General features: G+C 43.6%; 1 protein-coding gene across 1 annotated transcript in view; it reads right to left on the bottom strand.

Annotated features, from left to right (window-relative positions):
* The window catches only part of DNAJB13 (DnaJ heat shock protein family (Hsp40) member B13), a 52,721-nt gene extending 40,715 nt beyond the window's left edge, over window positions 1-12,006 (bottom strand). The window contains exon 1 of the mRNA XM_086933832.1: window positions 11,653-12,006. Coding sequence (XP_086789958.1) covers window positions 11,653-11,720 — 68 coding nt within the window. The 5' untranslated portion in view covers window positions 11,721-12,006. The remainder of the gene's footprint in view (window positions 1-11,652) is intronic.
* Window positions 12,007-13,304: the final 1,298 nt, after the last annotated feature.

Consider the following 13,304-nt stretch of genomic DNA (forward strand, 5'->3'; position numbering starts at 1 on the left):
CCTGTTGTCACTAGCCTCGGAAGAAGGCATTTGATTGAATGGGCTGGGAATTCTTGAAGGTAGTATTACAGAAAATAGGATTGGGACCTATAAAGATCTCTAAGGTAATGGCACCATATACTTCTCCCCAAACTCAAGTTAGAGTCAATGGCCAACTCACAAACCCCATTCACATACATAGGGGTACTAGGCAGTGGGCCCACTGTCCACCTAGCTTTTTGTGCTCTTGGTGTAGCCTTTTGCCATAGCAATACGCCAGTCGGATGCTATCAGAGACATCACTCTTGGAGGAGTGGAGTACAAAATAGCGCTATTTGCTGATGATCTTCTCATTACCCTATCGAAACCACACACCTCACTTCCAGCCCTCCACACTCTACTATGAACCTTTGAAATAGCATCAGGCCTTAAAATTAATCATACTAAATCTTGGGCCCTAAACCTTACAATTACCGCAACAGAGATCCTGGCACTTCAATCCCTGGTCCCGAATCAATGGGCTAAACACTCAATCAGATACCTTGGGCTCAACCTAACTTCCACAGTGCACACATGGACAAACTGGCAAGACTACAAAAAAGCTGTCATGGAAGATTTGAGAACATGGAAGTTCTTGCAGATATCATGGCCGGGGCGTCTTAATGCAGTTAAGATGTCGGTACAGCCAAAAATATTATATTTATTTCAAACACTATCCATATCAATACCACAACCCAAATTATGCATTTACAACGTGAACTCACCACCTTCATTTGGGGAGGGGGAAGACCACGATTCTCTAATAAATTACTTATGCTTCCGTGCGATAGGGGAGGGTTAGCATGTCCCAATCTGCTGGAATATTATTGGGAATCACACCTACGCTATATATCAGAATGGGTGGTGTGAGAAAGTGAGAAAATATGGTTCGATATGGACAGAGCTGTAGCATGCAGACCCCTGTGGGATCTTCGTGGCTTCCAAGAGGGGCCTGGCCACGCAGCACATATTTCGCAACACCTACAAAAATGGTGTTGGAAATTGGGGATAAAATTGCTCCTTCTAAAGGACTCAACTTCTTTCCCTTCCCCTAATACTCCTATTGCACGTAATCCAAACTTCCCACCAGCACTGCAGCCCCATTCCTTTTCTGTACTGGGGTGAATGTATGACATTGTTCTGAATTCTGTCCATTAATAGCTCAGACCTGAGTCCCGTGCTCGCCATGCCACTGGAATCAAGCTATACTGACTGAAGAGGGCTGAAACCCCGAAACCGGTCCTAGGATGCTTGTTTCCAGTCAAGGGAGGACCTGGCCTGGCAGTTCGGCTGGACTGTTCCCATTGGGAGCAGGGTCAAGACTGATTTGCATATGGTTGGGTCCAAACTGGAATGGCATGGTGAGCCAAAAAACTATGGATTTAGGCCCTGATCTCTGTACTGGAGTGAATGTATGACATTGTTCTGCATTCTGTCCATCAATAGTTCTTTTTGCATTTGTCACCCGAGAGGGATGGGTATGCTCAGACGTGAGTCCCGTGCTCTCCATGCCACTGGTAAGCTATCCTGGCTTGTTTCCAGTCCATGGAGGACCTGGCCTGGCAGTTCGGGCTGGACTATTCCCATTGGGCGCAGAGTCAAGACTGATTTGCATATGGCTGGGTCCAAACTGGAATGGCATGGTGAGCAAAAAAAAGATGGATTTAGGCCCAGATCTCTGTACTGGGGTGAATGTATGACATTGTTCTGCATTCTGTCCATCAACAGTTCTTTTTGCATTTGTCACCCAGAGTGGGACGGGTATGCTCAGACGTGAGTCCCGTGCTCTCCATGCCACTGGAATCAAGCTAACCTGGCTGAAGAGCGGTGAAACCCCACAACCGGTCCTAGGATGCTTGTTTCCAGTCCAGGGAGGACCTGGCTGGCATTTCGGGCTGGACTGTTCCCATTGGGCGCAGGGTCAAGACTGATTTCCATATGGCTTGGTCCAAACTGGAATGGCATTGTGAGCAAAAAAACAATGGATTTAGGCCCAGATCTCTGTACTGGGGTGAATGTATGACATTGTTCTGCATTCTGTCCATCAATAGTTCTTTTTGCATTTGTCACCCCAAGTGGGATGGGTATGCTCAGACGTGAGGACCGTGTCTCCATGCCACTGGAATCAAGCTATCGTGGCTGAAGAGGGGTGAAACCCCGAAACTGGTCCGAGGATGCTTGTTTCCAGTCCAGGGAGGACCTGGCTTGGCAGTTCAGGCTGGACTGTTCCCATTGGGCGCAGGGTCAAGACTGATTTGCATATGGCTGGGTTCAAACTGGAATGGCATGGTGAGCAAAAAAACTATGGATTTAGTCCCAGATCTATGTACTGGGGTGAATGTATGACATTGTTCTGTATTCTGTCCAGCAATAGTTCTTTTTGCGTTTTTCAGCATGGGCAGAGGGCGAGTGCTGGATAATAAAAGATCTCTTCAAGACTATTGAGCAGTGCAGACAGGAATTCCACCTACTGGTAGTCGCAAGATGGCAATATCTTCGACTCAGGGACTTGCTACAGACACCTTCTACTATCCAAGGGGCAACTCGACCTTTCACACCATTTGAGTCATTAGTCCGCTCATATGATGGATCTAGAGGAGTGATATCCCTTACATACCAAGTACTCCAACACTACTCCCAGGTCACACCCCATACCTACCAGTTGCATTGGCAATCCACTAATACAGATGAAATCAACCCTAAGCAATGGGAACAGCTTTGGCGGGACATACTGAAAGTCTTGAAAAGCATGTCCCAGAGAGAGACTTATTACAAGGTCAAGACACAATGGTATTACACTCCTCAAAACCTCCACAAAATGTTTCCTAACACCGCACCCATTTTCTGACGTTGCAAGAGTGCAATTGGGGATTTCCTCAACATTTGATGGCTTTGTCAGGTGTTTTCCACCTGTTGGAAGGAAATCCTTAGCCATATTAAAAAAGTGATTGGCTACCCTATACCTGAGACCCCAACTGTAACCATTTTGGGTCTTAAACCTATGACTCTTCTTGCCATGACACAAACAGACTGGTGTATAACATCACACATGCTCAGCGCAGCCAAACAGATAATAGCGGTGCATTGGAAGAGGGCAAATACTCCTGCAGTAGTTTTATGGTTCACCGGTTGTGGCACACTATGGCAATGGAACTTCTCACAGCTCCGATAGCCCCTGTAAAAACAAGTTTACAAGCAGCCATTGATAGACTACTTTCCTAAACTAGAGTATACCTGCTTCCATCCGCCAAAACTTCGGGCCTTACACCTCTTTGAGGATGCCCTCCTCCCCTCAAGTGTGGAAGAACTCTGGGGCTAGAAAAGAGGACACTCAACCGGCTTGGTATAGAGCTACAAACACTCCCATCGAAGCGTGTTCCCATTCCTTCCTCCTTCCTTTCCTCTCCCCTGCTCTAGGGGCCTTTTTGTCTTTATAGATCAGAATATAGCTCCTGTATGAAACCGATCAATTTACCCATATGGTTTAAAAGTTTTAGACCACATACAGTATGCTTATTACTTACCAACAGTGGGGAATGTGGTATTGTCAAATTGACCAGACACAGAAGAAATGTAAATTCTGGATAGCGATGCAGCGATCGATTGAACTTATTTGATTTGCCTTCTCTCTTTCTCCCCTCCTTTTTATGTTTATTACTGTTTTTTATAATATAATTTCAATAAAAACATTTCAAAGAAAGAATCATGCCTGGTGATCCGAGGGGATCGGATTGTGGACCAGGATCCACTGCAGGCGCTTGCGGATGTCTTCTCAGCATGTCAATATATTTTTAACTAAGCAACACCCATCTCTTTAAGGGACACAGGCTAATTTAAAAAAATGCTACCATCAGGGAAAATGGACGCAGATCCTCACAAGCCTCAATCCCTGTAGTCGGACTCATTAATATTCATGAGGCAGAAGGTTTGCGACACTCTATGAATATATTCAATTTGCAATGCAAATTATTATTACATTGTACACATTGCAATATAAAGGTTAGTTAGCAAACTAGTTGTTGTGTAATTTGCACATCCTGGTTTGTGAACTGTCCCTAGTACATTGTTCTCCTAGTCTTGAAGCTTGACATTCCTGTGGGCTAGCAACTTGTCACAAGAAGATTTCAAAATAACCAAATAACACAAAATGTGGTTCTGGACAGTAAACAAATTAAAATAAGGTAACTGCTGCATTTCTGAAGTAAGTCTCTATCGTCCCACACTACGATATCTGCGGCTACTCTCTTCTTCTCTAGAACGCGAGCGGTACAATATCACCATCTGAGGAACTGTACCACAAGCACCATCTTGTGCTGTGTCTTACCAGCGGCATCCAAAATGGGTCCCACTGACCTCTGCAACCACATGCTCATAATAACTGTGGGGTCCTATTACCAGTAATTATAAACCCAGCACAAATGACAAACACATCGGACATACCCACAGAAGGTCTGGGCATTACATTCAAGCAGAAGTTTATTCAAATTGGGCCTGTAGGCACCGCATTAATATCTGAACTGGATTTTGTTTTATTTTAGTATTATCTATCAGAAAAATGGGACAATGCCACCACCCCTTAATGTATATGTCCCAGTACTTGGATGGTAGTTCCATGGTGACCAGAGAGAGCACTTGGGGCACCCTTCCAGACCTCTAAGCCAAGCCATGAATCTCAATGTTGGCTACAAGGCTATGGCTATATCACCATGTGTGCTGGGGTGAAAATGTCTGGATACCAGATAATCTACAGATGGCATCACTCAGAGCAGGCGCACATCTGTGCTACCATGCAGGGGACATTTTGGTCCCAACAAAGCTCTGCTCCAGGAGGACTTTGGAACCTTTGCATCATGTTTATTGTTTTGGATCATATTGCGTGATGTTTACACAAAAAATATTACAACTTCTTACACCTTTAGTAGGTACCATGGAAAGCAGAAATTGAAGGATATCAGAGTTGTGACTCTTAGGGCTCTATTATCCAACTACCTTGAAAATGAAAGCTAGGATATTTACACTGTTTTAATGTATACAAGCCTTATGCTGCAATTAGGCATACGGTCCTTATGCTGTAATTGAGTATACACTCATTATGCTGTAATTGAGCATGCAATCCTTATGCTGTAATTGAGGATGCAATCCTTATGCTCCAATTGAGCATACATCGATTTGAGCATACAATCCTTATGCTGTAATTGAGCATGGAATCCTTATGCTGTAATTGAGCATACAATCCTTATGCTGTAATTGAGCATGGAATCCTTATGCTGTAATTGAGCATACAATCCTTATGCTGTAATTGAGCATGTAATCCTTATGCTGTAATTGAGCATGCAATCCTTATGCTGTATTTGAGCATACAATCCTTATGCTATAATTGAGTATACAATCCTTATGCTGTAATTGAATTCCCAAGATAGTCTACTCTGTACATATTTTACCCAATTTACATGAGTTAAAACCGACACTGTCTTTCTAAGCAGGAGCAGGACCTAGGCTATGATTATACGTTTAGAAACAGACTTCCTTTCAAACGAAACCTCAAGCAATACTTTGAAACAACAAAGTGGTGTCTGTTCTTCTAAAGAAAAACACGCCAAGTGATGGACGGAATGTTGCACATTGGCAAAACATTCACCCCAGTCACAGATATAGGTTTAATCCATCGTTATTTTGTCCCCTCGCCACCCCAGTTCAGACATGGCCATATGCAATTCAGTCTTGACACTGAGCCTCATGGGAACAGTCCAGACCGAACTGCCAAACCATGTATTCCCTGGACCGTCCATCAGTTCTGCTAAACCCAGGCAAAACTACTTCCAGGTTGCTGCTCATTGCCACCCAACTCAAAACACAAAGGCTAAATTTGTCTGTGGTGCTGGCATGATAGGCTTATCATTATTATCATTATGTTAATAAGCATCCAAAACAGACCTGAAAGAGCACCCCAAAAAGTTATTTGCGTCAGTGACACACTTTAAGACACTTTTATTTTAAAGAATTTATAAAAGTCATGTTCTTTATTAAGCTACATGAACACAGTTTCTCATAGCAGCATATTCCCTGCTGACATGTATTTCGGGCTGCAAAGGTACCTTTCTAGAACTGCCAACTGCTTGGTTCTTTTGCTGTAATGAACTCTTTCAGTTCTGTTTTGGTCTTCTGATCCAAATGTCAGCCAGAGATTCCTCCAAGGGAATGTGCTTTCGTCTTCCTCATTGTATCGTTTCTCACTTAACGAGTTTTTATCAAACAACTGTTATCTTTTTATTTTGATATAAATAGGATTATAATGTCTTCCTTTAATTAATTGGGATGCAATGAAGGTAACAGGAAGTACTCATGAAGTTGGGCTTACATCTCACCCACCGGTAAAAAAATGGTGGGGAGCCACGGCCAACTGCCAATTAGGTCAAGGGAAGAAACAAAGAGAGATGCCAATACTGTGCAATAGTTTAAACGTTTAAACAAGGGTTGAACTCACTATCGCTCAGCCCAAGGACCACTCTTTCAGTCAATTAGTTTGAAAAGTAAATTCATTTATTTTTGGAATTTTTTCTTCTTTTACTTTTAGTTTTTTACGAGAAACTTTCAAGATCACACTTTTTTTGGGGGTTCATAAAAGCAAGAATATGTAAATCACATCTGATACATATCAATCTAATCCAGGAGGATAACTGAAGGGTATTTAGACTAACAGTTGGACACAAAGGCACGAATGCCAAGGGTAAAATTCAAACGGTGGTACACATAACATATATCACTCATAGACAACAATTTGACGACAGACAAACAAATATAAAGGGACAAGAGGGAACCTTTTCTCTTTCACGGTATCATCACTTCCTATGAGGGGCCTATAAAAGAGTCCTGCTCTGAATATAACAGGTAGGACTGTTCCACTAAATGGAGAGGTGAGCTAGTACAAATCTTATTACAAAAAACGACCATCCAACATTGTTATGATTCAAGCATTTTGTGAAATGGGTTGGTCGCAAAAGAGGAAATGAATCAAAAACTCCAGGGGTGGTCGACGCGTTTCGAATCCCAAGGGTTTGGGGGATTCTCTTCAGGACCGAACAGACACAATCTGAGTTGTCTTGTGATGTTACCCGTATCTTGGTGTATTTTGAGACGATCGGCAGATTCAAAAGTGGTTTCCTTGTCACAATTGTTTTTCAAGGAGAGATCTGTTGCTCTCTAGGTTCTACGTGATATCCTCCTCAACGCGGTGTCGCCATCAGTGCAGACGCCGTTTTTATCAAACAACTGTTATCTTTTTATTTTGATATAAATAGGATTATAATACCTTCATTGCATCCCAATTAATTTAAGGAAGACAACAGGAAGTACTCATGAAGTTGGACTTACATCTCACCCACCCGCCCACCGGTAAAAAAATGGTGGGGAGCCACGGCCAACTGCCAATTAGGTCAAGGGAGCCATGGGTCAAAAAAGTTTGGGAACCACTGGCATATTTTATCACCTGTTTGGTTGTTTTGTGTTTTACACTTCTGGTTTTCCCTGGCCATGATTGCTTCCATTTAATGTGTTGAATTGGGGGATTTTCAGTCCAAACTCTGCAGTTTGGTATACAACGTTTACAACGGAAGTTTTACAACGCACTACCATTAGAACGCAGGCATTACCATGCATACCATTACAACGCATTGCGCTGGGGGGCGCTCTAGGATAGGGAATAAGTATAATTTTATATCCAACACCTTCCCTAGTGTCCACGGGGACTGGAGTTGGAATATAAAATTATACTTACCACTATCCAGCACCTCTAAGCGCTATGCGTTGTAACAGTATTCGTTGTAAATACCGCGTTGTAAAGGTATGCGTGGTAACAGTATGCGTTGTCACGTCATACATCCTGCAGTTTATCCCTCTCATTCGTGGTGACAGTTCAGTTTTCCCTCCAAATTTCTCCTTTGCTCTGTGCTAAGACCTGTATGTTAAAACAGTGCAACCCCAGCCACCACTTTGTGTTCACATGCCAGTGAATCCAGCCCTCCTGCCCCCCCTCCCCAGCAACAGGGATATTCTACATCAGAGGGTTCTTCTGTGAGCTGTTTAAACTGTGTGCACTAGGGACTGTGCACTTTGTTTATTGGCCAGGAGAGGGAGTAAAGTTTTATTCAAACAGTATTGTTAGATTTCAAGTTAGACTGGCCTTTACCTGCAGAAGTCCAAAGTGTGGATTGAGCCTGTCTGTCTCCGAGGAGGCTATGAACAGGAAAAACAGCTTTTAACTCCCTGGCCAGCAAAACATGTCTGAGGTGGCTACGACCTTATATGGTCTGCTAGTGGTTGTACATGTGTAGACTGATTGGTGGTTGTATCTGGTGTTTCTATTGGATTAGGGTTAGTGTCCTCATTGGTTGGGTATTTGAGGGCTCTGATTGGTTTCTGGGTCTGTGATTCAATCAATGTAGGGTTGGGACTAGGGTTATGATTTCTATTGGGAGTAGGGACTAGGGCTTCCTATGTTATTGGTTGTTGGGAATAGGGTGGGACTAGGGCTAGGGTTAGACCTTAAATTGGAAGTAGCGATTAGGGCTTCTGGTGTGATTGGTTGCTGGACTAGTTGTGAGACTAAGAGTAGGGTTAGGCTTTCAATTGAAAGTATGGACTAGGGCTTCCTGTGCCATTGGTTATTTGGTTTGGGACTACTGGTAGGGCTAAGGCCTCTATTGGACGTAGAGATCAGGGTTTTTGAACTGATGGGGTGCTTGGACTAGGGCTAAGATTGGCTGTAATGTCCTGGTCTCCTATTGGTTCTAGATTTCAGGGCTAGTGTTGTGATTGGATAGTGTTAGGGCTAGGGTTCACATTAGCTGAAGGGGTCACACGATTACTAGGGCTATAAAAGGCCGGGGTTAGGGCGTCTCAGCCCGGGCGTTGAGACGACAAGAGCAGTTGCCTGTTTGAGCCTGTTAAGGGCAGAGAGGACAAGGCCAGTTGCCTGTTTGAGCCTGTTAAGGGCGGAGAGGATAAGGGCAATTGCCTGTTTGAGCCTGTTCGAGACTGGCCAGGGCCAGAAATGCTGCCCAATATACATACCTCCTTTATGCATCTATATACTTTCAATGTTCTTATGGATCTATATATTTATCACTTTCTTCTAATTTAGCATTTCAAATGCACTACCCTATTTCTCAGCCTATACATCTATCAATATATCCTCTACATCCACTCTCTCATTTATCCCAAACCCCATACCACTACTATGATCCCCAAAATAACCCTTTCTAGACTCTCTACTACTCTACCCCTCCTTGCATCATCTGACACCTCTTTTACTATACCGGTCCCCTAAAACAGACATTTCTAAACTCTTCCCTCTTTTCTACCCCTCCCCTACCCTTCTCAATCCAAATAACTGACAGAATAACATATCCACCACTAAAATAACTTTCATGTTTCACCATACTAACTCAACAATAATCCTGATGGGTTCCAGAGTAGCGTGCTACTTGCGCTTCAAAACCCCATCGGGGTAGCAGGCGCTATATAAATACAAACCTCTTTCCCTCTTCTATCCCGCCACCTACCCTTCTCTACACAAATAACTGACTAATATCCACTACTCAAATGACTTCATATTTTACTATACTAATTTTTAACACTAATCCTTTATGGGTTCTGGAGTAGCGTGCTACACACCAGAAAAGCGCTTCAACACCCATCAGGAGTAACAAGTGCTATATGAATACAAACCTTTCTTCCCTTTTATCCCTCCGCTATCCTTCTCACTCCAAATAGATGACTAATATCCACCACTGAAATTACTTCATATTTCACCACTTATCCTTTATGGGCTTCCTGAATAGCATGCGTCAACACCCCATCAGGGGTAACGAGCGCTAAATAAATATAAACATTTTTCCTCCTCTATCCTTCTGCTATCATTCCAAATCCAAATAACTGACTAACCTATCCACCACTTAAAATGTACTTGCATGTTTCACTATACTAATTCAACACTAATCCTCTATGGGTCCCGGAGTAGCGTGCTACTCGCTGAAAAAGCGGTTTGACGCCTCATCAGGGGTAGTAAGCGCTATATAAATGCAATTACAATACAATACAATTTATTGGTAAAATTGAACTTACGCAAGAAAGTACCTTTGAGAATCAGACCCATTGTTGCCAGTTTGGTGCTGTATGTTCCAAATAAATTCCCTTTCAGATCTGTGAGTTAAACTGGTGCACTAGTATCAAACCAAGATTAACAACCCCAGACACATTTGTATTACATTTATAATTTACTTAGGATGTAATGCGTTGTCAAATAACAGCTCAAGCCTGGAGACATGGCCATGGGTGAAGGTGGCAACTCTAAAGTGGAGACAGAGACGAAGGTGATGTGTGTGTCTTGGTCTCCCAACTGGATGGCGATGGAGATGCCGTGTCTGTACCAGGGGGCCATGTTGACGGCTAATTTGGCCGGGGTCCAGTATGTCCTGTGCAGGAGCCAGAATTTGGTTTGGGCTAGGGTGGTGGTGACTTTCTTGTGTGTAGCTGATGTCCCTATTTTTTTTTTTTTCTGTGAGATGCTCGCCGGTGATACATTTCCAGTATTCTAGGGCTTTGTTGTTTAGGTTGGTTTTCCCTGGGCTTAGCAGTTTGTAGAGGTGTGAGGTTTGGTGACCTATTTTGTTTAGGTTCGCTGCATATTGTATTATCGAGAGTAGCTTTGTTGAGTTCTGCTCTTGTTATTGCCACCTTTATCTTGAGGAAGTTGTAGAGCTCGATGTCTGTTAGTTTGTGTGTGAGTCTTATGGAGACAGTGATGCACTAGCATTCCTTCCTCCATCTCCCACTCTCTCCTCTCTCCCCTTCTTACCTTTCCTTTCACCCTCCCAGGAAGCATCCGCGTACCACGGACAGCGCTGCATACGACATACGACTGTAATACGCATGCTACAAAAGCCGTATGTAACCCCACCGGCACATAAATATTTTTGACAACTGCCTTTCCCCCCTGGGGGACCGTGACTCTTTACCTGTAAACTGTACTTTGTAAATACCTCAATAAAAGTATTGAAATTAAAAAATAAAGTGGAGACAGCGAACTGCGCTTTTCTTTTGAGGCACGACCCCCATGGAATAGCTCTTAGACAACGCCTCTCACACCACACGAGTATTGTAGCGTAATGCAACATGTATATAGCACTTCCCGTCCCTGTGTGAGGCACTGAAGCGTTTGCCTACAGTAATCTGACAGCCTTGAGCAGCTTGTCATTGCTTTAGCAGTATCTGAAGTTGTTTACTTATTTGTAGTCCCTATTCGCGTTGCACCGTTTCTTGAACTAAATGTCCTAGTTGTATATTCCTATTAAAGTTGAGATCAGCCCTCTCACGCCAATTCCAGAGCATTATATATTTGGTATATATTTCAAATCTAGAATTTAACTCGTTCGTGATCTGATGCCACAGACTCTGAAATTGGGCTAGTTCTTGTCTACCAATAATAGACTGTCCACCGCAATACCTATAGTCACATGTCAAAAGTCTACGTGCGCAATTTAAGACTACGTAAAGAGCTTCGGCGCTGCTCTACGGGGCGCCACACACACCTAAATGACATAAAAATAATAAGGCAATAGGTGGAGGGGTACTCACGCCTTCTTTATCGCGCAGTCGGTGGCACTTCTTGTGATTTCCAGGACGGCATAGTAGTCCTGGCCCATGGCGACTGGAGCTGATTGATCCTGGCGGGGGAGCCCGAGCCAGAAGATGCTCGGCGGTGGAAATGGATTTTGGTTTTAGTAGATTACAGTCTGGGTGAAAGGCTCAAATATGTGGCGTGGTGAGTGAATGTGGGGGACGACGACTGGCGAGTAGGACGGAGAGACGAACCGTGCGGGATGCGCAGCTCACGGCTCAGCCTTCGGTGCAGCCCCGGTGGCCCATCTCCGAGTGCACTTCTCGTTGCTAGGGACGCAGATGCTGATGTCCCTCTCTCCTCTGGGAGTCGTAGTTCACGATCGGAGTCGCCATTATCACGCAGCTCGCTGGGAGATGTAGTTCGCGTCATCGCGACCCAGAGACGCCATTATCCCTCTGCCTGACGGGATTTGTAGTTCATTCATACCTCCCTGAGTGAGCCAGTAATACCACCATGGGCTGCACTGGGAGTTTGTGGTCAAGGCAAGACTTCACGTTAATTCAAGACTGCTAAGTCCCAACGCCCCCTAATAAACCTTTCTACATGACATGAAATAATTCTGGTACAAAAATAATCAAATTGTTGTTACCGTCGGGTCACCATCAGGCCAGTTTTCTACCGCCACCACCAGCATTTTAATGTCTCGGCCGGTACAAAAATAAGCAAATTCACCCGAAGCTGGTATTTTTAGTCTTACCTTTATGTACTTCAAAAAGCAAAAAAAGTAATTGAAAGCACTTTAAAATGTGTTCCGAAGCTGCGTTAATGATCCATGATTAATATTTAATGTAATGAAAGACAGAAAAGTAATGTTACAAATTAATACATACGATTTTGTTTACATTACTATGTAGTTTCACGGCAAGTACTTTGCAGATTCTTGCAGGAACAACACATGGCCAGCATAGCTGGCAAGTTTTAATATTACTTATGTGTGACATTTTCATAAATTAAGTGAAATTATGAGTGACATGCAACGACTATGCGTGACACTTTCTCGCTAACAGTATAATGTTAGTACACTTAGTAGTAGCATGGCACAGCCCACAGCTTAGGTTAAACACCTGTTGGCGGGATGTAGAGAAAAAAATGAAATAGAGATTCCCTGCCTTAGCCAGCCTGCGTCTCCCTGGCTGCCAACCAATCAAATTAATGGCATGATTATGATCAGATCATGAACAATTTACAGAGTCTGTCCAGACTCTCTGCCACGTGGGACCCGAGGCCGACTACAGGATGTGAAAGGGGCCCCAGCAGGGATCTCTCCTCCCTGTACTGTTCTGCAACAGGCCTCTCTTTTACTGTTGTATAGACGGACCCAGTTTTTGGCATGTACATAAATAATCGTTTTGTGGCTGGGCATCCACAGCTGTTTGATACTATGGTTCGAGCAGGGGGGTGCTTTTTTACATTAATTAGGGTGGGGGGGGGGAGTTTGTGTTTCGGTCTTTGTATCTCTGAAGTTCATTTTGCTTGCAAATGAGTTTCTATGAAATCAGGATATTTCCACGTCATGATATATTGAGATTCCTATTCCTCCCTTGAACACTATCACCATCTTGTGGCCTTCGAAAAACATGCTCAGCTTTTATGTGTCCGCCTAACA

The sequence above is a fragment of the Lissotriton vulgaris genome, chromosome 8, assembly GCF_964263255.1.
Source record: "Lissotriton vulgaris chromosome 8, aLisVul1.2, whole genome shotgun sequence".
In the NCBI taxonomy this organism is placed as follows: Eukaryota; Metazoa; Chordata; class Amphibia; order Caudata; family Salamandridae; genus Lissotriton; species Lissotriton vulgaris.